This window comes from Erpetoichthys calabaricus, chromosome 18 (genome assembly GCF_900747795.2).
Source record: "Erpetoichthys calabaricus chromosome 18, fErpCal1.3, whole genome shotgun sequence".
Classification (NCBI taxonomy): domain Eukaryota; kingdom Metazoa; phylum Chordata; class Cladistia; order Polypteriformes; family Polypteridae; genus Erpetoichthys; species Erpetoichthys calabaricus.
This window is the reverse complement of record NC_041411.2, coordinates 18,136,237-18,161,083: the sequence shown is the minus strand read 5'-3', so window position 1 is coordinate 18,161,083 and position 24,847 is coordinate 18,136,237. Positions and strand designations below refer to the sequence as shown.

The following is a 24,847-nucleotide window of genomic DNA, read 5'->3' as shown; positions in this document are numbered from 1 at the left end:
TTTTTTTTTTATTGCTTCCTTTTCTGCTTTTTGGTTTATTATCAACGGCCCCCGTTTTGCTGCAGGTTGTAGAGCAGCATTTCAGTGTTTAGAGTGTTTCTCATGGCAGATAGTATGAAAGGTGCTATATTGAATGCAGTGGGTTGAATGTCTAGTCTTAGAATGTTGATGTCATTTTCTCATCATGTCATTTTCTAACCTGCTTAATCCAGACCAGGGTCACTTGGGGGGCGTGGTTGGTGGGGGTGCTGGAGTTTATCCCAACTAGTATTGGGCACAAGAAAGGCTCAAACCCTGGACAGAGTGCCAATGCATGGCACAGCAGACCATATACACATACTAAACACACTCTAGGGCCAATTTATGACTTTATTTTTGTGGTGAGTGCCCTCTTCTACACAGTGGTGTGCTGGGGAGGCAGCATAAAGAAGAAGGATGCCTCACGCCTGGACAAACTGGTGAGGAAGGCAGGCTCTATTGTAGGCATGGAGCTGGACAGTTTGACATCCGTGGCAGAGCGACGGGTGCTGAGCAGACTCCTGTCAATCATGGAGAATCCACTGCATCCACTGAACAGGATCATCTCCAAACAGAGGAGCAGCTTCAACAACAGACTGCTGTCAATGTCCTGCTCCACTGACAGACTGAGGAGATCGTTCCTCCCCCAAACTATGCGACTCTTCAATTCCACCATGGGGGGGGGTTTAAACATTAACATTATTCAAAGTTATTGTCTGTTTTTACCTGCATTTTTATTACTCTTTAATATTGTTTTTTTGTATCAGTATGGTGCTGCTGGAGTATGTGAATTTCCCCTTGGGATTAATAAAGTATCTATCTATTTAGAGCATTAAAAAAAGGTCCCGTTTCTAAATCACTTACCCTGTTCTGGGATGGAGGGAGCCAGAGCCTTACGTCGGCAGTTCTGTGTGCAAGATGTAAACAACAGGTCACACTCACTTAAAACCAGACATACAATAAAAAACACAAACACAGAAACACAAAGAGAACCCGCACACCATTTGAGATCAGAACCCAGGATTTCTGGAGATGTCAGGAGGCAGGATGGAGGCTGTCCGAGCTTGTCACCTTGGGTTAGGTATATATAAACAAGAAAAAAGGGGATACAAAGTTGGACAACTTAAAATGTGCTCTGCATGGTGTGGGTGTACTCGACTGATGGAAGGAACAGAGGATGAACCCTAAAAATGTTTAGGTAGATGTGGGGTTGTATGTATGAGTAAGTAAAAGGACTTGGCTTCATAGGAGGGAAAATGAAAGGCACCGTTTGGAATGCAAGTGAACTGGACTGATGAAGGGAAAAACATGGGTTTACAAATCTTAATCAGTTAAGACCTTTGGGCACAAAGCAGGAACAACACCTAAATGCTGGGCAAACACACGCACACACATGGGCCAATTTAGCAATGCCAATCGGGTTAACCTGGGCTTTCAAAATTCCCCCATCTCAATCCAATCGAGCATTTGTGGAATGTGCTGGAAAAACAAGTCTGATCCATGGAGGCCCCATCTCACATTTTACAGAACTTAAAGGATCTGCTGATAACGTCTTGGTGCAGACATTTTCAGAGGTCTTGTGGGGGTCCATGCCTCGATGGGTCAGAGCTGTTCTGGGGGCCTACACAGTATTAGGCAGGAGGTTTAATTTTGTGGCTTGGCTTAGCGATGTATTTGCAGTATGATGTAAATATGTATAAATAAAAGTTGTAAGTGCATAGAAGTTACTTGATTTTACAACAGTTAACTTTAAAGGTGCTGTATGGGGTACAAATGTACTGAACTGACTAAAAAATGGCTTTTAGAGATTGTATAGAGTGTGTTTAATGTTTATATATAGTACTCTAAATGATAGTTTTTATTTATACATTGCATTATCCCAAACTCTAGTTCAGTGTACACAATTAAATAACAAAAACCTGCAAAGGATAACAAAATATTTGAGATGACGCAATACAAACACAACAGAATATAAGTAAGTTAAAAATAATACCAGAAATGTACAGGTAAAATATGAAGCAGTAAGAGAGCAAAATAGCAAAAAACACCTAAGTACAGAATAAAAAATGCTAGGTCTTAATAAATTAAAAGTACCTATAAATGAAAGGTTTAGGAAAAACATGATTTTTCGACTGTTGACTTGAAAGGCACTATATGGTATTCCACTGGAGTGGACTGATTAAAAGAACAATGGCTCTATAAATCATAACATGGTTAAGACCTGATATTGTACTGTATATATAGAATATGTGAGTATATATTTATATACATATAGATATATAGAGCGTATACAGCGTCTACTGTATAATCTTATCTATTCTCTCTCTCTCTCTGCGTATGTTTGTATGTACATATATATATTGTGATAGACGGCCGGCAGCTCAATCTGGCCAGGACGTCCCTGAAAGAGAAGAATGGAGGAAGGCAGCCTTTTCAGGGCACTGCCTCCTGCGGGACGCTAGTTGGCAGCTCCCCTGGACTGCAACACTTCCCCGGATTCCCTCAGGGCATCCTGGGACATGGTGTCCATTTCCTCAGCCCTGTTGGGTGCCGTGGGTGCCGCCAGGGGGAAGTCACAAAGAATCTGGGGACTCCTACGGTTACTACATCCCGGAAGTGCTTTGGAGTCACGAGGACGGAAGCCCACAGTACTTCCGGGCTACCTAAGGACTGATGATGTGGCATTTGACCCAGGAAAAGAGAGTAGCACTTCTGGGTCATGGACTATATAAAGGACAATGCAAGACCCAGCAAGGAGAGCCGGAGTTGGGAGGGTGGGTGACGAAGCTGCTGGGAGTGGAGGATTGTTATTTGTATTGATTATTGATTATTGTTGGAGAATTGTGGTGAGGGTGGTGCTTTGTGCACTGTATTTGAAGAAAAATATTAAAATTCTTCTTGGTGATTTTTACAAGTGTCTTGGACGTCTGTCTGCTGGGTTTCATGGCGCAACAGTGACCCCTAGTGTCCACTATATATAATAAATATATATACTGTAATATGTAAAATGAAGGGAGCACTTAAATCACACATTGGATCTCGATGAACAAAATATTCAAGTGGAAAATCTTTACTGAGTAATAATGTGTAATTTGTTGTGAACAAAATGATGTAATAACAGTCAATGGAAACCAAACCAAGGTCACACTGAAAATCAAAGTCAAACACTGAAATCACAGGCTGATCCAATCTGTGTGAATTTAATTACAGGAACTCATAATGTGACTCAGTATTGTGTATGGATCCCTTTGCCTGTATGCACTTCCGACAATGTCTGGGCGTTCTCCTGATGAGACAGCAGATGGTGTCCTGGAGATCTCTTCCTGGATTTGGATCATGGAATCAGTGAGCTCCTGGACAGTCTGTTTCGCTGCTTGGTGGCTTCGGATGCACCGATACGTAATGTCCCAGTGGTTCTCAATTGGATTGAGGTCTGGGGAACACATGAGCCAGTCAATGGCATCAATGCCTTCATCATCCAGAAACTGCCTACACACTGTGGCCACAAGAGGCATTGTCCTGCACCAGGAGGAACCCAGGCCCACTGCCACAAAATAACGTTTGACAGTGGCTGTGAGGATTTTATCCTGGTACCTAACAGCAGTCAAGGTACCGCTGCTTAGCATGTGGAGATCTGATCAACCTCCAAGGATATGCCTCCCCGGACTGGTCAAGCTGGACAATGTTGCAGGCTGCATAACGTTCCCTACAGCATCTCCAGACTCTTTCACGTCTGTCACATGGTCTCAGTGTGAACCTGCTGTCATCTGTGAAGAGAATGGGACACTAGTGGTGGAGCTGCCAATTGTGTATGCTCTGGTGATGGGCTGTGAGCACAGGTCCCACTAGAGAACGTTTAGCTCTCATGCCATCCTTATGGAGTCTGTTTGTGACAGTTTGTTCAGAAACATGCACATCAATAGCCAGCTGGGGTCATTTTGTAGGGCTCCTCCTGTTCCTCTTCACACAGAGGAGTAGCTATTGGTCCTGTGTGACGATGCGGGTTCGGCTCCTTGCTTCCATCTGCTGTCCGGGAGCCCTTGAACCCGTCACCGTCGGTAATGTTACAGATGAGCTAAGCAGTGAGGCAACAGCATAGCAAGGGGATGGTACAAAAGTGCAAAAGTACTTTTATTAAAAATCCAACAACAAAAACAAGGTATTCAAAATAAAGTGCAGTGCTTCCCAAAAAGAGTCATTAAATAAATAATCCATTAAACGAAAGTGACACGTGGAGGTTAAAAACAATAGAAAAACAATCCTTAAAAACGAGGCTAAAACAACGCAGGAAGCAATCTCTTTACAACACAAGTCCTGGTGTGTTCGTCTAACTAGTGACTCCCCTGCTTCTCTCTATTCAGGCTTTGCAGCAGGGGGAGCCACTCTACCTGCTGCTGACCTTCTTTCACTCATTCGCACAGGTCTGGAGGCCTCCCGATCCCTGGCTTTGGTCGTGCACTCATCCCAGACCCGAGACTTAGCTTCTCTCCAACAGCCAGGACTCTCACGCTGGAGATTGTCTTCCCAAGTCTCCCGACTCCCCCTGTCTTCAACGGTGAGTCACCTCCCTCGCTAGTCACTCCCGCTCTTCTCAAAATGCTCAGCGGAAGTGACTACAATCAACTGCCCTAGGTGTTAGATAAACACCTCGCTAGGTCCCACAGTCCAGCTGCACTCAAGCCTGCTCTCACTCGTTTGCTTTCTCTCTCTCTCACACCGGCTTTCTCCTCACTTCCTTCCAGCAACCTCCATCTCTCTCTTTCCATTCATCTTCTTTCTGTTCCTCCCCCCTCTAGCCAACTTGCGCTTCTACATATCGAGAGGGCATAGCAGCTGCGGCAAATTAGCAGCCCCAGGAACAATCACGGATGTGCACTTAGGTGAGAAACGGCCACATCACAAATCGCCCTGAGAACTGCTTCAGCCACACAACCACCACGCCCCCTCGCTAGGCCGCCAGCACAGTGATTATTTATTTTAAAAACTGGCCTTTGCTGAGAGCTGTGGACCCGCTATACCACATCCTGCTTCTGGGTTGATACCCTTCTACGGCCCTTTCCAGTTCTCCCCATGTAAGGGCTTGTCTCCAGGTGTCTCCTCCATGTTCTGGAGACTGTGCTGGGAGACACAGCAAACCTTCTGGCAACGGCACATACAGATGTGCCATCCTGGAGGAGCTGGACCACCTGTGCCACCTGAATCGTCTGCAGGTACCGCCTCATACTGCCAATAATGAAAAGAACACTAGCAAAATGTAAAACCAGAGAAGAGTCAGTCAGGAAGGATAAGGAGAGAGCAATTGTCTGTGGCCACCACCTGCACCTGAACTGAATTAGGCTTTTAAAATGGGTGACTCAGCCTTCAGCTTACAATGTATTTTAATAACTGTGCTGTGAATATGATTTTGTCTCAATGTGAAATGCACTATATGAAAGCTAAATGGACTGATTGTAGGACTTGGAAAAAAAGGCATAATAAACAGCAATTCAAAAGAAAACTCAGAGGAGAGCTCAATCCGTCTACCTCTAGTGATGGTCCTTCCACAAGGTAGGTGGTTGTGGGGGTTTTTATATTACTGACCTGAAAGGGGCAGGGGCTTCATGGAGGAAGCGGAAGCTGGGTCATCCATCTTGTGGATGGTGAGCATCTGAATTGTGGATGAAAAGACAGAAGGTGTTAGTTTGAGTGCCTCCTCTTTGCTTGAGGTGGTATTACTAACACTGTGAGACCCAAGAAGATGTCTCCTATGCATGCATGTGCAACAAAAATAAAGGTCACCTAATTACTTTACACCATCCATTCGCTTATTCCAGTACAGAGTCATGAGATGCAAAGCAGGAACTGACCTCAGATGACGTGAATTCTATGTGTGTCAGCAATCGCATACATCGATACTCAAATCATAAGAGACCTGTGATGGCAATTTTGGGTGCCATGCAGCTATTAGTCATGGGCAGGGGGCCAGTCCATTTCAGAGCTCACACCTGACTCAGCCCACAGATAATAGCAGGTGAGTAAGGAAATTTGATCTCATGGAAGTATGTTGGGGGGTTCCTGTCATCCACTGGGTGATGCTTCATAGCATGTGTGCCATTTTACGAAAACATAATGTTGAACTACACAAGACTCTCATTTCCCAGGAATGCTTACATGATACCAGCACTTGTTTAGGATATTTTGGAGCACCAGGGACACTACACTCCTAACCCTGTGGTGTCCATTGCCATCCTGTGAGTCTAATTGGTCAATGACAAGCTATAAGGGGCACTGTCCAGCCACTTGTATCACTCACCTAATATTAATGATGCTCAAGTGTAGCTCTGTTCTTCAGCGATAAATTAATCTATTCTCAAAGTGTAATACTCTAGCTCAGGGGAGGTGAACTCCAGGTCTTGAGTGCCACAGTGCCTGCAGGTTTTTATTCTTACCATCTTCTTAATTAGTGACCAGTTTTTGCTGCTGATTACTTCTTTTAATTAACTTGATTCAGATCCCATAGTTGTTTCTTTTTCTTTAATTACCAGCCAAACAATAATGAGACACAAAACAAGCCACCACATGACCAGCTCCCCTGTGCCCATAATACAATATCTGAAATTAAAGAGAGGTGATGGTCTTTGTAAGGTTGATCTCTCAGGTCACCACAATATTTTGATGGTGCTCTTAGAAAGAACAGAAAAACAACAGTTTTTGAAATGTGTGCTGTGGCAGAATGAGAGCAGCAACAAGCCATGGAATTAAATAACGGGTTTAATTAACAGCAAGAATTGGCTTCTCATTAAGAAAATGATTGGAGTGAAATTGGTTGGAGTTTAATGCCCCAGTTTAGCAGGTCATCTGTTAGCTCATTTCACATCTCATTTCTGCGTGGCTGTCATTTAATGAAGAAAGGAATCAATCCAGAGGGCTGAACTCTTCTAACAGGGCTATTAAAGTGATGAGGAAAAAGTTAATTCGCAGTGAAAACTGGCCACTGATTAGGAAAATGGTTAGAAAAAAAAACCTGTAGCCCCTGCGGCACTCCAGGCCTGGAGTTCGCCACCCTTGATCTAGCTTCTACACAGGCCCGGTCTTAGGTATTATAAGGCCCTAGGTGAAAGGGGGGTCCAGGGGCCCCCTGAGGGGGGCAGAGTCCCCTTGGAAGCTCTGTGAAATGCGTGAAAATTAGACCAAGGAGTCGATCCGGGGCCCCCCGGTCACCGGGGCCCTAGGCGGTCGCCTACTTTGCCTATGCCTAAGGCCGGGCCTGATTGGGACAAATAATGCTGTAGTATATTTAAGTATATATGACAATTGCTCACTCGGACAATTTGTTTTGGGGGCCCCCTAAGCTATAGCTTGTGTAGCTTATACGTAAATCCTGCACTGCTTCTACAGTCTAAATCTTGTACCTGGGGGTACAACATAACCAACAAAAATGAAGAAGGCAATGACGCTTCTGTCCAACGTGTTTCTCCGAGTCCTCCCGACCTGAAAGGTGGCGCTGTTACCTCACAACTCACTTGATCTCACGAGCCCCGCCCCTCTCGCCTGACGCGTCAGCCGGTGGCCGCGCCGCTGTGTTGCGGAGAAGTTGCACACTTCAGTAACGTTAGCGCAGAATAGAAGCAGCAGGAATTGTTGTTTTGGCACTTTGGATATTTATCGTTGTATTCTTAAAGGAAATTGTGTCGCCATGAGTCTTCTAGCAAAGATTGCCGAAATCGAGGCAGAGGTATGAGTTTTTGGGGTCATGTCTGGTAGCGGGGTGCTCGGAAACGAGAGACGGCATTGGGGAGGCCTCGCAGCGTGGCCTTGGTAGAGGTGTGGGCTGATGTGCCGTTGACTGGCGGCAGTTGCGACCCCCGGAGATCGGCTTGTTGCCCAAACTAAATGAGATCCATTATTTAATACTTTGATATAAGTAGATCTTTGGTGTGTCGGGGTAGTGCAAGCTACTAGTGTGTCTCGGTGTTGCCATAGGCGAAGCTGTTACGAGTCCAAACTTCACCGCTGAAGAGAGAGATCATTAGGATGTGTAGCTGCAAGTGCCACCGTTTTGTTATGTAGAGCATTGAAAGATTTTTTTTTTCCATAACATGTGTCCCAATGGCAATATTTTCATTCTGATATTATAATATTCTTCACCTGGTGATGGAAATATATTTAACTGTAATTGCATGCACATTCTGCTGATTGTAGACCATACATTCTTGGTCAGAGTTGGGTGTCAGCAGCACTGGCGCTGGGCACAAAGTTAAGCACCTGTGTCTCCTGACCGTAAGCTGGATGATCCGGTTATAGGATGTAGGGATGGGTGGACATTTCAGGGTTTGAACTGTGCCAGATATTGACAAAAAAAACGGAATCTTTTGTGGTATAATAACCTGATGTACAGCTGAAACCACAAGTTTACATACACCTTGGCTAAAAACTGTCAAACTCAAAATTCCCCAGCTTCTCATATATCATGTTACCAAACAGTTTCTGTGTTAAGTCAATTAGTGTATCTATTTAATTTCAATACAGTTTACCTTCAAAGTAATGATTAACAGATTGATTTCAGGTTTTAATTGCAATGTCAGATTTTCAGTGGGTCAGACGTTTACACACATCAAGTTAGTATTTTGTGGTTTTGCCCTTAATTTGCTTAACCTGAAGCAAATTCCAGAAGTTTCCCACAATATTTTGCAGGAACTTGGCCAATTCCTCCTGACAGAACTTTCTAAGGTCTTGACTCGATCCTTTTAATTTTCCCATTGTTCTAACCACAAGAAGGCACTGGCTGTACAGGTAGGCTCTTAAATACAGCCCCGGGTATCCCAGTTCACCACTGATTATGACAGCAAATCAAAAACTGCAAGAAGTAATTGCATCAATTCCTGGAGTTGTCCATTCTGTTTAAAGAGACCGTCCACTTGATGCAGGTTAACTTACGACCCACTGAAAATTTGACATGGTTAAAATCTGAAATAAATCTCTTATCATTATTTTAGAGAAAACTCTTATATGGAGCTTAAGTAGATACACTGATTGAATTAACTCATTAATTGCTTGGAAACATGATATGTGTGAATTTGGGGAATTGTGAGTTTTGAAAGTTTTTAGCTAAGATGTATGTAAACTTAAGGCCTCAACTGTCCGAACTTCTCTGATGAAAAGAAACTCCATTGGAGTGTGCAGCCTAAAGTGCCACAATTTTGTTGTGTGACATATAGTATTTTTTCCATAGCTGGCTTCCCTGTTGCTGTATATATTTTTTCTTTTTAGTCTGCTCTGACACTAGAATGGCATCAATGAGTGTGTATTTTGCCGTGTGAGATGTAGCATTATTTTGAACCAGCTTTTTTTTCTTTCCCTTCTTCAATCTTTTGTAGATGGCCAGGACGCAGAAGAACAAGGCCACCGCTCACCATCTGGGCCTACTGAAGGCACGTTTGGCCAAACTGCGCAGAGAGCTCATCACACCCAAAGGCGGTGGTGGAGGTGGACCAGGAGAAGGTGAGAGAGACATTTCTTTGAGCAGAAAACAGGAATTGTATATTTTGGATTCCAGATGCACCATACGCCGTTTATTGTGTTTAGATGACAGGTGAGGAAATGATGTTGTGGAGGGCTGCACTTTTATTGCCGTCAGTATCAAATACTAAACTACTTTGGGTCTGTTATTGGCCCCATTCTTAAATCAGACTCCGCTTACCTATTAGCTGCACATAACTGAGACTGGCAGGGAAAATGTTTCCATCAGTAACCTAAGCCAAGAATTGTGAGACTATATTGAAGTCAGAAGGAGTGCAGAGAGTTCAAAAACCAGAGAAACAAAACTAAAAACATTGTTTTCAAAAAGGTTTGAGGGGCTTTGGAATCCATGCAGTCGGATAGCGAATCATACCAATGGATGACATTTTATCCCATTGTGATAAAAATTGTAATTATCAGGCCACAACCTCTAAGGATATGCCAACACCAAGACAGTTTTAGCAATGGGAGTCAACAATAGCGCCATCCGAGTAGAGGCAATGTAACAACCAAAATCACAAATCAAAATTAAAACTACATTTTGAAAACTAATTAACCCAGTTAACACCTTAGGTTATAAAATCCCCCAACAGAAGAAAATGGTATTCAAAGTAAGAGCTCCTAATAGGCTTAAGCATTATATTGTCCCAAACAACAGAGAACATTTCCTATAAGTTTGAATGAAATAGAAGTACATTTCAATGCAGTATACCACATTTCTTAAAAACCTGACAAATCTCTTGTTAACATATATGAGTGGAGAAAGCTCAACAAAAACCAAACCAGGAATCTCATTTGAAAGACGCGCACGAGCAGGTACTATTCAGAAGTGAACAGTTTGTTTTTGTGTTTGCATCACACACCGTGATCTTGAAAAACAAGTCTGATTTTTGCATAAGCTACCCTAATTCGATGAGATTTACTTCATGCAATAGAAGTAGTGTGTCACATATTTGAGATATTAAAATGTGTGCTTCAAAAGTCTAAAATATTCTTAATTGTAAGAGAAATTTGTCATTTTTCATGCTTCAATAGATACAATACAATGCAATTTATTTTTGTATAGCCCAAAATCACACAAGAAGTGCCGCAATGGGCTTAGATGTCCATAGAGGGGCTAGATCTCTAGTAAAGGATCAAAACTAACATTAACTTTGTAACCATTGACCTTGTCTGCAATAGTCTAAAACGATACCACAGATGCTTATTTTGGAATTTGTCATTTTTAACCTTCTATGAGTGGTTCTTTGTAGGCTAGGACCACGGGTAAACAATCAAATATCAAAAATATTTTTGTGTTCAGCGACCTCAAAATAGCATAAAACACCACTGCCCATGCCTGTATTACTAATCTCTATTTTTTAAGGAGTAACTTTGACCCATTGTATCCCTTTAGAGGGTTAAACCCAGGAGTCAGTCGATGTGACATACACAACCTCAAGTTCGGATCATTTTGTGCTGAAGACACCTATTGGTTTACTCTTTATCATAAGGGTGTAATATCCTGCACAGAGTATGGCCTAAAAATGAGAGGTTTTCAGGTCTATAGGGCCAAAAAGATGGGGTGCCAAAAAGCTGAAGGTCTTATGTAACTGCACATCAGGATGAGTTGAATGGTGTATAACATATGTGGTGAGTCGGTAGGCACTGGAGGAAAAGCAAATAGTGATTTCAGCAAATGTATGAGGAATTCTTAGAAACACAATATTTGGCCCATGTTTATGTGAATCAAATAAGTTGACCTTTAAACTCCGTGCTTTTTTTAGACGCAGTGCTTTATGCAAGAGATTAACAAAAAGTTACAATTATTGACCTCTAAACTTTTCAGTGAAAAGCTAGTCCAACTTGAGTGATTTCACCTTTTTTATGGCCACTGTTTGGAATGATATGCTAAATTGTATTTATCGTGCAGGTTATATTATGGTATTTTCAGATGTTTGTGTATGACAGTAGCAGCATTTCATTATTATTAGACAGTCTTGTTTAAAACACACTTTTTAACACCTTTATTTTAATCTTTTATCAGCAGCTGTATTCTTTTGTATGATTATTCTGTCATAAGTGCATACTCATCCTAATTTGACATTATGGTCATTTCATCTCCAGTTTATGTACACTTAAGAAGGTTTGTTTCTTTTAACTATAACATTTTTTTAAAATTATTTCTCTCAATTATATAAAAAAATCCTGGGACGAGACGAGACTTTTTCAGAGAGACACTTTCACATCCCGCAAGACAAGACTTTGTGCCAAGAGATTTAACTACGCCCGGGGCTGGAAATAAAAGGCAGAGTAAATGACAAAGTAGAACATCGTAAAGAATTCAAAAACATTGGCACAATACACATGCAGAGCAGATTAGAGATGATGAAAGTACTAAAATTTGAAAGTCTCAAAAAAATGATAGTAAAGATCACATTTGTGCAAACAAACAGAAATTATTACTCAGTGAAATAACGGAATAGCGAAAAAGATCAAATATATTGTTCGGATTTAAACTTTGTAGATTGTCTAATTCGTGTTCCCTTCAGGAAAAAGTAGTGTTTTTTCCCAGTGAAGAAGCGTATCTGCAAGAATTAAAAGATTTGTTGTTTGGTGAATGTGAAATCCACATACGCAAACGGCTGAGATGCGAAGTGAATGGTGCGTAGCACAGGTTGGGGGTTTGGCGAGTTAAGCCCCCTAGTAATACCTAAATTTTGAAAAATTTCTTTGGCCTGGTTACTACAAAAAAGTTTTTTATTGTGCAAAGGTCTCTGGAAGTCTGTGATGGCATCTATGTAACGGGTCTGACTTGCAAAAGATTGTAGAGTAAGCAAAGGCAGCATTGTGTTGTCCATCTGTAAACCGTCTGAGCCAAGCAGTCAGTTATGGTTTGGGTTGCCTCTTTATTAGTATGCCGGCCAGTGTGTGTTGTGTTTTGTGTTTCAGTGTGGAATGCTACACTTCATAAATTACAATGTGTGTGTGCATGTGTTTTTAAATAGTAAATTTTACTATACTGAAGGGAAAAGAAGCTAAAAGAAAAATATTTGTCAACCTCATTTTTGCAGTGGAGGTCCTTTATAGTAACAGAAATCTCTCTCATACACTGAAAAGCAGGAATAAGTCTGAAGTCCACAGATGAAAAACCAAACTGCACATTTTTGTAAACTCCCAAAACCTGTCTGCCTTGACTGATACGTTTTTACACTTGTGTTTGTTTTAATGCTAGGTTCACATAATTTCAAAAATGGAAAGGAGGGTGTGCCTCTTACTTATTATACAATCTGTATAATGAACACACGGTTGGGTCCGACTCCAGTAGGAGCACAGGCAGCAAAGTGATGGAGCAATGTTGTGCTTTCCAGTCCAAGTTCTTGATCATTAAACTTCCCTGTCTAGCAGGCAATTCAAATGTGGGGATCAATTGTGACCATGGTTGGTTTACAAGGGACATGAGATTATTAAATAAACATTGGCAGTATTTGTGACCATGTATGATTTCTGGTGTGATTTTGACATTGAAATGCTGTCAAAAATGATTTGCAGGTTTTGACGTAGCAAAGACGGGAGATGCCAGAATTGGGTTTGTTGGTTTCCCCTCAGTAGGGAAGTCGACTCTGCTTAGTAACCTGGCAGGTGTTTATTCAGAAGTGGCTGCATATGAATTTACCACCCTGACCACTGTCCCAGGTGTGATTCGGTATAAAGGGGCCAAGATCCAGGTAAGCTTGCATCTTCGCAAGTTTAGCATTCTTACTAAACACACTATTTTTAGGAAAAATGTTTAAACTGTACTTGCCATTTCATTTCTATGTAGTTTGTGTTCATTAATTGGTTACAATCCAGTTATTTCCATTCTGAAGTGTAATTCAATATAATGTAAATATCAGTATAGAATAAAAGGACAGCATATCAGAACTATGAATGTCAGTGATTTTACAGTGCCAGCACCATTTTTCTACAAGAAATTAACTTGGCACATAACATGTTGATGGAGGTAAGAAATGCTGTCATGCTTTTTCATTTGTTAAATATTTTTTTTATTACAGTTGCTTGACTTGCCTGGTATAATTGAGGGAGCCAAGGATGGTAAAGGACGAGGTAGACAGGTCATTGCTGGTATGAGTTTCATTTTGTATTTCTAATAAAGAGATGGAGCCAGTCTTCTTTGTCCTTCCTCTCGTGCTGCCTTGAGTAATCTTGACATAGTTATCAGGATTTTGCAGTCACATTTAACCCAAAGTCCAAAATCACTGTGGTGAATGTAGTTAAGTAGCTGAAAACTTCCTGATAGATTATGAGCTGGCAAATTGAAATGAAAGCCTGTTTGAATGCTAATTCAGCAACTTTAATATAGTTCTTATCACCATGTAATTGATACATCTTTAAAATTTGTATTGTTACAATGTTGACACAATGTTACTAGGTTGAAGCAAATTATATATTTATAGCAGAGTCTCGCTTATCCTACCTTCGCTTATTCAACACTCCGTATTATCCGACGTCCCACTGCAAAAAAATAAAAAAAATGCATCAATCGGCAACAAGAACTGCAAGTTGCGAGCGTGAGCGTAGTCTATTTTTTGTTGCTTCCGACTCTACCGCAGCTAATTACTGTGGATCCTCAGTTTGTGAGTCCACAGTTTTTGCAGTCCAAAGCACTCGTATATCAAAGCGAATTTCCCCGTAAGAAATAATGGAAACTCAGACGATTCGTTCCACAACCCAAAACTATTCATATAAAAATGATTAATACAAAATATAAAGTAAAAATACATAAAACAAATTAACCTGCACTTTACCTTTGAAAAGAATCATGGATGGTGTGAGTGAGTTTCTAAACTCTTGTGGGATTCCACCCAACGGGACGACACGCGAAAGAGCATCCCAGAGCAATCTCTGTCTCTCAGCGCTGTAGCAGTTCGCCATAAAAGCGAATCCGAAAAGATCGCGGACATGCTATAAGCGCCTGCCGTCAATGGGTGATACAAGGAACATTATAAATGTGCACGGCCCTGCCTGACTGCTGTGTCTGTGTATAGCAGAGTGGCAGATCCCGCTACAATAAATAACCGATCTGTTGCTGTTTCAAACTGATTTATTCATGTTAAATTGTGTTGCTAAAGTACTGAGACTCAGCTTCGTGTTTTCGGGTGCAAGATGGGGGACTCGCATGTCACAGCACAAACACACACACACACACGCAGTCACAATGCTGTAGTAAAGAGTATACGGAGTTAAGGCTGTAGAAACTGCAATTCAATACATTGAGCAACAAGAAGCTACAGGAATCGACATAATGATGCTGCAAAGATGGCAAGACTTGGCAGCAAAGAAACGGCACTCATCAGGAAAGCAGACTACGATCAAAAATTTCTTTAAATCGTCACAGGACTGAACTTTAAGTACAGTACATACTGTATTTAACTTCAGACAATTCTGTAAGTTCATTTTTTCAGTTAATTGTTTCTGTTGTAAAACATGATTATTAGGTTCGTAATGTGTAAAATTATAACATAGTTTGATGTTTAATAGGCTTTTTCTTAACACCTCCCATTAATCCGACATTTTCGCTTATCTGTCGGATAAGCGAGAGACTACTGTACATATATATATATATATATATATATTCCACTATTTGTGTCTTGTTAAGGATCAGGCTATGTTCATAGCATATCCACATGATGGTTACCTTCAATTGTCTTTTTTCAGTTTTCCTGTGTGACACGTGCCATATAGTCTTTCTCCAGTATCTCCATGTACAGGATAATTTCAGTGTACTTTAAGTTAGAATTACACTTAGTTATAGCAGAGCATGTTTTATATTGAGAATTATAGCCCATATAAAGTATTGCCACCTTTCTAACCTCTTAATCTCACCCCCGTTATCAGCTACGAGTGGAGTGTGCACAGATGGCTAACATGTCATCATCTTCGAATGCACTAAGGGTGAATGTGTTTTTTTTTAACGGCTGCGTAGAGAGTTTTTCTCTCCATCTGCGTTTTGTAGTTGATTGTTGTTGTTCTTTTTTTACTCCCAGTTGCTCGGACTTGTAATTTAATTCTGATTGTACTGGATGTACTGAAACCACTTGGGCACAAGAAGCTTATTGAACATGAGTTGGAAGGCTTTGGTATTCGTCTCAATAAGCAACCCCCAAATATTGGTTTCAAGCGGAAAGATAAAGGAGGCATCAACCTCACTGCTACGGTAAGCAGGAGAAACGTAGGACAGCCATCACTTTGTTTTTAAACATATATACACTGTACTTGTCCCATCAGTAAAGCTAAACAGCCTAGTCTAATCTCCAAAGAGGTTTTAATATCCTAATCTTCAATTTTTTCTTTGATATCATTGGCATCCAAGTAAAATTCTAATATTCATATCATTAATGCTCAGTTTTGCCACAAAAAAAAGACATACTGAAGAGCAGGTGCTGCCCCATGAAATCGTATCATTCTTTCATGTCCAAGTAAGTTCAGGGCATTCATGTTTTGGCAAGAGTCCTATAAGATCACCGTACCTTATTTTAGAAATGCAATAATTGCTAAACTTGGCTATCCACTTATTTTGGCTCTGGTAATGGTGGACACTCTTGGTGATGTGTCCTATCCCTGATTCTAATCAGCACTTAAATGAGCCGTATTGACCTCCAGTGTAGGTGGGTGAGCCTGCTGATGCCATGTTAAAAGGTATTAATAGCCTCTCTCTGTCTCGACTAGTGTGCTCAGAGTGAATTGGATTTGGAGACCGTGAAGAGTATCCTTGCCGAATATAAAATTCATAATGCTGATGTCACTCTGCGCAGTGATTCAACTGCTGATGACCTCATTGATGTTGTAGAGGGAAACAGGTAAGTAAGCAGAGTTTTTGTATCCTCCACCCCTCACTTAAAACAAGCTAATCTGTTTTTTTTTTTTCCCCCATTTTATAGAGTGTTCATCCCCTGTATTTATGTGTTAAATAAAATTGATCAAATTTCAATTGAAGAGCTGGATATTATCTACAAAGTACCACACTGTGTACCAATTTCTGCCCACCATCGCTGGAACTTTGACGATCTTTTAGAAAGAATCTGGGATTACCTTAAACTTGTAAGAATGTAAGTTGTTTTGATTCTAAAACTACATATAAATCATGTTAAACAGCTAGCTGAAAATAAGAGTGAAATGTTTGTTTTGGTAAGCAGTCTTTATGGACATATTGACTGATGTTTCTGACCTCTTGCTCTTAAATTCAGATACACAAAGCCAAAAGGCCAACTACCAGACTACACAGCCCCAGTTGTCTTGCCAGTAGACAGGACTGCAGCAGAGGATTTCTGTGCAAAGATTCACAAGAATCTCATCAAAGAATTTAAATAGTAAGTTTTTTTTTTTTAATTATTAACAAGATTACTCAAACATGTTAAGCTTTCAAAATTTGTGATATTGAGTTTTTGAAAGCATGACGATAATGAACCCATCGCCTGTTTTGTCAACTATTTAGCATGTCTTGAAGGCTTACACGAATATTTAACAGAAGTAAACACTCCCCTTTTGTCTCCACTGCTCTCTTTAGTGCACTGGTCTGGGGTTCATCAGTAAAGCACAACCCACAGAAAGTGGGTAAGGACCATGTTCTGGAGGATGAAGATGTTATTCAGATTGTCAAAAAGTGAGCCAATTAACTACAAAGTTTGTCATTAATGCTTTCACCTCGGACCCTATTCATCCCTACATCCGTAACAGTGATGGGAATGGCTACCTAAAGTTTATTGCTATGGAGATCAAAGCGAGATTCTGAAATGCAGACATGCAACTTCAAGTCTGGACAAATGCCTACTTTCTGTTTAAAGTATTATTGGCAGTCTTGCTAACAGTTTCTTTAAACCCGTGTACCTGCCATGTATAAATAAAATGAACAATATAAATACTGTGTATTTTACATTACAGTAGGTGGAATTTGTAGAGTATGGAAAATAAATGTTTAGTATTACAGACAAGTTAACCAGCACTGCTTAAAATAACCTCAGTCTGCAAGATTTATTTTTTAGAGAAGGTAGAAAGGTCAAGAACTCATTGGAAAGAAATAAACTTAAAATTCAGAGATCTGGACAATCTTGAGAATTGATTGAACGCGTGGGGGGGGGGGGGGGGGTTTGGCTAAGAGTACTTTAATGCACCCCATGTAGAGTCAGGAGCCACTGACTTACAGGATTCAATCCCTTGAATGCGTTAGTTATGTGGAGACCCTGTTGGTTAAGCCAGCATTTCAATGATCATCAATCCGTTAGTGTGCTTGACAATTACGCCCGTTTTTCAAAGGCTAGTCGAAGACCGTAGACCAGGGGTCCTCAATCACGGTCCTGGAGGAGCGCGCTGGCTGCAGGTTTTTGCTCCACCCAATTGCTTAATAAGAAGCACCTATTGCTCAAGTAACAATTCTGTTTCACTTTAGTTGTCTTGCTTATTAAGATTTTGAACTCTTCTTGCTTATTTTAGTCTTAAACAGCCAAATTCCTGGCTTTTAATTGTTCCTAATTAGAAATAACATGCAACTGACAAGAGGCCAGCATTTCTCCATTTAGCTTGTTACCATTTACATCTGTGTGTAATCATGCACTATTGGGTTAAATTAAATACTTGGAAGGAAATTGAAGAGGAAAAAGTGAAGGATTGAGAATTACTCATCCATTTTAGCCTTCAAATCATTTGGATGGTATATCCTGGATTTTCTTTCCCTTTCTAAGGATAAGAATTACCTGATATAGCAGAGTTAAAGCACTAACAAGCCATGAAATTAAATTATTGGCAATAATAATAATAATTCATTACATTTATATAGCGCTTTTCTCAGTACTCAAAGCGCTATCCACACAGGGAGGAACCGAGAAGCGAACCCACAATCTTCCACAGTCTCCTTACTGCAAGGCAGCAGCACTACCACTGCGCCACCTGTGAGGACACCTTAAAACAAAAAGCTGCAGCCACTGCGGCCCTCAAACTGTGATGGAGGACCCCTGCCGTAGACGTACACACGTAGCATTGTAGCGAAGAACTGCTAACACAGCGGTAACGGTGGACTGTTTTGTTTTTTTAAAGTGAAACATTTCGAATATAACCCATGCTTGAAATTCATCAAATTCTCATATTCTAAAGGAAAAGCTAAATCTAGAAAGTACGAATTAATTCGTAGAGTTCAGATTTCTGCTGGCTATGGAAAAAGACGGAAATTCTGTTAAACCAATGGCTGACAACCAAAAGCCGTCTAAAATGAAAAGACATCTTGAACAAAAGCATTTCGCAGAGGCAGGAAAACACGTTGACTTTTTCCAAAGGAAGGCCACACTGCTTGTGCAACAAACCGGCAACTTTCACCTAGCGAAGAATAGGTTCAGAGAGGGCACTGAAGCCAGGGCCGGATTTTCCTATAGGCTAACTAGGCTTCAGCCTAGGGCCTCAAGATCAAGTGGGGCCTACATTCAAATTGTTAGCAAAATTATTATCTCTCATGTAATTTACAAACTTAAAAATGGAAGGTGAAAGGGCCTCATAAGTGGAATAGCCTAGGGCCTCTTTTCATATAAATCCGGCCCTGACTGAAGCCGTCTTTTTTGGCGTCGGATCGCATTGCCTGTGCGAGTAAAGCTCACCCCGTTAGAGAAGATCTGCTATTAGCAGTTACCAAAGACATACTTCGGGAATGGTCAATTTTACGGGCAGCTTCCTCACACAGCAATGTCCCTTTGTCAGACAGCGCTGTATATAGACTTATCTGCAATGGCCGAGGATGCAACACACCAATTATTGGATGAGGTATAAAAAAGCCGTTGGTTTGCGTTGCAGTTGGACGAAAGCACAGACTAACTCACGCAGTACATCTTATTTATGGCAGATTTATTGGAGTTGTAAAGTTTGAGTAGCTTTTATTCTGCAAAGAAATTCAGGGGAAGACAACAGGTCCGGATATTTTTCAAATTTTGGACGCGTTCATGCTGCAAATTGAATTGACTAGTCTTATCGCATACACGTTGCCCGCTTCACAGAGAAGCGCTTGTCGCCAAAAGAATTGAGGACCAATTGCAACAAGTGCTTCAAGGCGTTGTAGTATCAAAGCGCGTCCCCTTGAACACAGGCTTATTCCAATATTGTGCAATGACATGAGCGCCCGTTTTGAAAGACATCTGCTGCACTCGGAAGTCCGATGGCTGTGTCGCGCCTTGTTTGATCATCGCAAAGGGCTGCGTGAATTTCTCTCGTCTAACAATTCCAAGTTTGATAGCTGTTTTGACAACCTGCCGTAGGTTCCAATAAAGTGCAACAGCCGTCAGGACAGTTTTAGGCCTCGGACAGATTCAGCCCCCTGAGACAGTCGGAGGTCTGTAAGATGACGCCCCTGTCAGCTGCATCTTTTGCTCCCACCCACTTTCCACGCCCCCCACCCCCGTGTTAGCGGTACACTTTTTCCCTAAATGTACTATAGTAATGGTGGCAAATTGAACGGGTAAAAAATATTGCAAACATAAAAAGCTGCACCAGGTTAAACGATCGGGCTAATGTAATAAACGCCTCTTCGTACTTGCTGCGAGGTCGCGAACCATCCCCATAGCCGCTCGGCTAAAAAGAACAGCTGGGCGACTCAGACGACTACTGTACTTTGTACCTCTTCGTGCTTCTGAGGGCGAGTGCGTAATTCCTCTGGCGCATAAACTCCGCCACAATTCATGCTTCGTTAATATAAATATTAACAACGTGTACACCAGTAATACAGTACTAATGATAGAACAGGACCACAAAGACAGACCGCTAGCTCCTAAGCGTCCGGCGCGTAGTATTGCATATTTTGACTGTTTACACAAATATGATTTTTTCGATTCTTAGTCCCAACGACTAACACTACATGTTCGTATATAGCACAACATTGAATTTATTCTTCGTCTTCTTCCTTAACATTTTTTATATGAGGTCAACCTTCTGCGTAGCAGTGTAGCTCCTGAACCACAGAGCCACTACTCGTTTCGAGTGCAGCATATAACTAACGTGGTTTTTAAGAAGTACAGTCTCATGAATGAGACTTGACAAAAGCAGATATAAAGCGTATAATATAAAATAGAAAATGTTAAGATTTTTATTCAATCTAATATATGACACCAAAACAATTGCTTCGGATGCAGAACTGGGAGACATCGATGATTAATTTAATAAATGCTGAATACACGTTTGAGAGCAGGAACTAAAAGGAATTGAAGTCGTCGCGAGGGGCATGTAGGCGTCAGTTCACCAGCGAAACAGGGGAGGGGCACCAGCAGGGGGCGTCGATTTATGGACCTTGCAGTGTCCGAGGCCTAAAACTGTTCTGACTGCAGTTAGACACTTCTCGTGGGTTCTGAAGCTTCCGTATTTGGCGGACCTACTGTATATCAATGGCTTGAATAGGAACATCTCAGCATACAAAATTCGCAAGATTATTATATATATATATATATATATATATATATATATATATATATATATATATATATATATATATATTATATATATATATAAATATAAAAAAAAAAACTATTGCGAATAGTTTGGGAAGAGGAGCTAGACGAAGTAATGTTCCCGCTCCTTCACCAGGAGCATGAAACGTCCAATTTGCCTGAAAACAGACTCCTGCCTCTAATATTGTCAACATCCGACACACCTCTAGGAATAATTCAGCGACAATTTCCTGGTGCTGGCCAGTCATTTAAATGGGCCAGAAGTCCATTTAAGTTCAGACCTGAAGAGGATAATCTTGATTTGAGGCCACAAGAGAAATGAATTGAGCTAGCCAATGATGGAAACTTGGAAATGCAATTCTCGGTCATTCCCCTGTCAGAATTCTGGAGCAATCTCAAACAAAGCTGAATGAAAAAGCCACCCAATGGTGGAATTTAAGGGTCATTGCTTACGCTGGTAAATGTTTTTAGTCTTCAGTCCAATTCCTTAACAGAGAATGAAAATCTTCTCAAATGCATCAATAGTTTAGTAAATCTTGTACTTTAAGACACCATTGTGTTTAAGAATAAAGGGCAGCTCCCTGGCTCCAAGGAGTTGTGGAATCTGCAACAAACTACTGCATGAAAAAGTTAAAATGGAAACCTTGACAACCTTTAAAAATGTAGCCGAATGAGATACTGGGCCAACCTGGCCATCAGCTAACCAGACAAGTTGAACAGTTACTCTTTATTTGCCAAAACATCTTTTGCTCCAGCATTTACATTTAAAACCAGACAAGTTGAACAGTTACTCTTTATTTGCCAAAACATCTTTTGCTCCAGCATTTACATTTAAAACCTTATCCTCAGTTTTGGTATTGGAAGAGGCTTACATATTTATATTGTATATTAGCAGTGCTCCACCCTGAATGTCTAGCAGCTTAATAAAATGAAATGTTTTTAACAACTCCCAGCTTCACTGGAAAGAACAGCAGGCATGTAGCAGGGGTACTACTACATTAACACAGTATAGATTACATGGAACAGAACAGACATAGAAGCCTAACAGAACAAGCAAACAAAGTCTGTGACTAATAAATTTATTTCTGGTGTTGTGTTCATTTTTTCTTTTTAAACAGCACCATTTTTTGAACAATTTCCCTAAACATGGAAATCAAATTACAACAAAGTAATTTTCCCAGTGTAATTGAGAACAAGGAGGGCATGTGAAAGAAATACACAAGTGTTTGTTTATACAGATATAAAGTAAAAAAAAAAAAAAAAAAAAATATCTTGCCTTAGCCCGAGTTGTAGGGAGCAGGAGCGGGGCAGAGCCATCATACATTTATTTGAAAACGGGGAGGAAAAAAAAACAAAAAACACGGTCAAAGTGAATTCCTCTAAGGATGCAATGAGTTACTCCAACCTCAGTATTGTTTATAGAAAATGTGCCCCAAATGACACCCTAAACTGATTAAGCTTTGAATAATGGCCATTTATGAAGAGCTCTGGAAAAACCACCATTTTACTTGAAACCCATGGTAAACAGCTTTGACACGCCACAATCAAAATGGGAAGAAAAAAAAAAATATCTACAAAAAAAAAACAAAAAAAAAAACTATATACATAAGAGGAAGAAGGTGGTATTTGTACTTACAACATGAGAAAGTTAAGCAAGAAGCTGTAAGCAGCAACTGCCAGACACTTTTAGTTCTTAGACTCCCCATATTTATATACACTTTTCCAAAACCTTGATAGATGTTTCTGTACAAGATGAAAAAAATTACTTTACAGTCTGTACATTATGGGCCTATACATTTTACTACAAGGAGGAAAAAAACAAAAAAGCCCAACCCCTTCTTTCCCACCCTCAACCCTCAAAAACATTTAAATTCTACAGTAGTACAAAAATAAACAGTCCACCCTTAAAGAGACTTTCTTTTAGGCCCTTGCTCAGACAACAGCTTACGATGGGAAAGAATTAGTATTTTCTATTTGGCATCATTTTACAAAGCCATGCCATATAAACCAAAGGGAAAAGTAAATCACACCCATAAAGAAAATGTTACCAATCTCATCCCACCCTTCCTTCCAATTCTTCATGGCCTGAATTCCAGTTCATCCACACTAATGACCTTTGCTGGCATAGAGGGCAGTGGCTGCTGAAGGACATCTGAACCAAACCATTTTGCAAGTCCCACTGGTGAGGCACTTCCTTGACTGTGTCTCTGTGGAGCAAGAGCCGGGGCAGTTCTGGCTGCAGCACTGTGCTGGAGAGTCTGTGGTAAACTGCTGGGGACCTGAGTTGGGGGACCTACATAAATGAAACAAAGAAACTGGTTAACATACACAAAGCTTTGGTTTTTTTATTCCCCCAGAACTGAAGGAAAAGCAAATAAAGTGAACTGTTTAGACCACCTAGGATTCAGAATTGAGGACTAAACCACAACACTGCCACTTCAGTCCACTGCCTTAACCACTAATGTCATACTGCTTATCTAACCCAATACAACACAATTCTGCAGGAAGAAAAGTTAAATGACTGGATGTGTTACTAGAAAGAACAAACATGTCCAATATTCTAATACCTGGGGGTTGAAAAACATTTTAAAATGTAAAACATCTACTCCATGCTTCGTGCAGAGAGATGCTCGCTCACCATGTCGCTGTTGCATCATTGCTAGATGCAACGGAGCCCCCGGCCTAGGGCTCAATAATGGATGTCCAGCTGCAGTTAGGGAGTAGAACGGCTGACTAATAAGGGGTGGGGGGAGTCCTTGTAAATGAGACAGATCCACACTTTGAGGAAACATTCCTTAAAAAGAGAGGGAAACTTGTTAAATATTTAAAAATTACACACTTCAAATTATCCTTAAGAATATACTTCCATGCTCACCTGCTTGTAATAATGCTGGTGGCAATTGCTGGGGAGCAATACCCTGAGTTAACATCCGCTGTACAACTCCAGGGTGCAGTGAAGGAGGTGTGGGCCGCACAAGAGACACATGTGGTACAAGAGGTACAGGGCAAACTGGCCGTGGAAATGAAGCACTGGGTACTGGAGACACAATTGTGGGAGTCTTCCTGCCTGCTGACCGTGGACGGTACTCCTGATCTTTGGTAAAACGGCTCTGGTTAGACAGGGGTGTAGAGCATGTAGAGCGAGGGAAGCTGGAAGGCTTGTTGCCTCTGTCTGCGCTTTCTGTAATATCTTGGAAACAAACAGATTTAATATACCAATGGTTTCAATCTAGTATAAGCTTTCACTTACAAAGAGGATGTAGACTTAACTGAATTTCTTTACAAGTCTTTTTTTTTTTTTTTTTTTTCTTATATATATATATATATAAAACACCAGCATGCAAATTAATGGTGCTGTCCACCTGCATGTCTTTTTGGTGTGCTAAGCATTACCAATGTTACATCTGAAGGAAGTTAAAGCTATTGAGGATACAGCAAAGTTGCTGCAGACAGTGGCCTAACACATACCATCTTGAGGTCTGCTTCCCTCCTCTGTACTCTGAGATGACTTTACTGTAGTACTCTCCTCTTTGCACTTTTCTTTGCTCTCATACATCTTCCGAATAACTGAGGTTGGTGTGAATGATGGGGACAACTTTTCAGAAGAAATTAAAATTAGTTATTAAAAAAAAAAAAAAAAAATACAAGCAAAGGTAGTAGTATGCATGATGAGAAAAGCAATTAGCAGCTCCATTAACAATACCTATCACACACAATATTTATATTCTTGTACAGTGCGCACACACGCACCCGGAGCTAGACATTAATTTGAGTCGATCACTGCTTTATTAACGTAAAACTCCTAATTCAAGCAAAGCTCTCTCCCAGATCAGCAGTCGCCCCTGTGTTATTTTTGTGAAAAGGGGTCATCAAGTAGC

At 40.8% G+C, this 24,847-nt stretch overlaps 2 protein-coding genes across 5 annotated transcripts in view; one reads left to right on the top strand and one right to left on the bottom strand.

Annotated features, from left to right (window-relative positions):
* The first annotated feature begins 7,556 nt into the window (after positions 1–7,556).
* On the top strand, positions 7,557–17,414 carry drg1 (developmentally regulated GTP binding protein 1). The gene is made up of 9 exons (XM_028824014.2): positions 7,557–7,732; positions 9,375–9,498; positions 13,048–13,223; positions 13,551–13,620; positions 15,543–15,712; positions 16,225–16,355; positions 16,437–16,604; positions 16,743–16,865; positions 17,063–17,414. The coding sequence occupies exons 1-9, from the start codon at positions 7,694–7,696 to the stop codon at positions 17,160–17,162; spliced, it is 1,101 nt and encodes a 366-aa protein (XP_028679847.1). The 5' UTR covers positions 7,557–7,693; the 3' UTR covers positions 17,163–17,414.
* Positions 17,415–22,457: 5,043 nt separating this feature from the next.
* eif4enif1 (eukaryotic translation initiation factor 4E nuclear import factor 1) overlaps positions 22,458–24,847 on the bottom strand; it is a 28,711-nt gene continuing 26,321 nt past the window's right edge. For all 4 annotated transcript variants that reach the window (XM_028824007.2, XM_028824008.2, XM_028824006.2 and 1 more), the window contains 4 exons: positions 24,438–24,564; positions 23,845–24,159; positions 23,608–23,763; positions 22,458–23,262 (listed from right to left, as the gene is read on the bottom strand). In XM_028824007.2, coding sequence (XP_028679840.1) covers positions 23,048–23,262; positions 23,608–23,763; positions 23,845–24,159; positions 24,438–24,564 — 813 coding nt within the window. In that variant the 3' untranslated portion in view covers positions 22,458–23,047. The remainder of the gene's footprint in view (positions 23,263–23,607; positions 23,764–23,844; positions 24,160–24,437; positions 24,565–24,847) is intronic.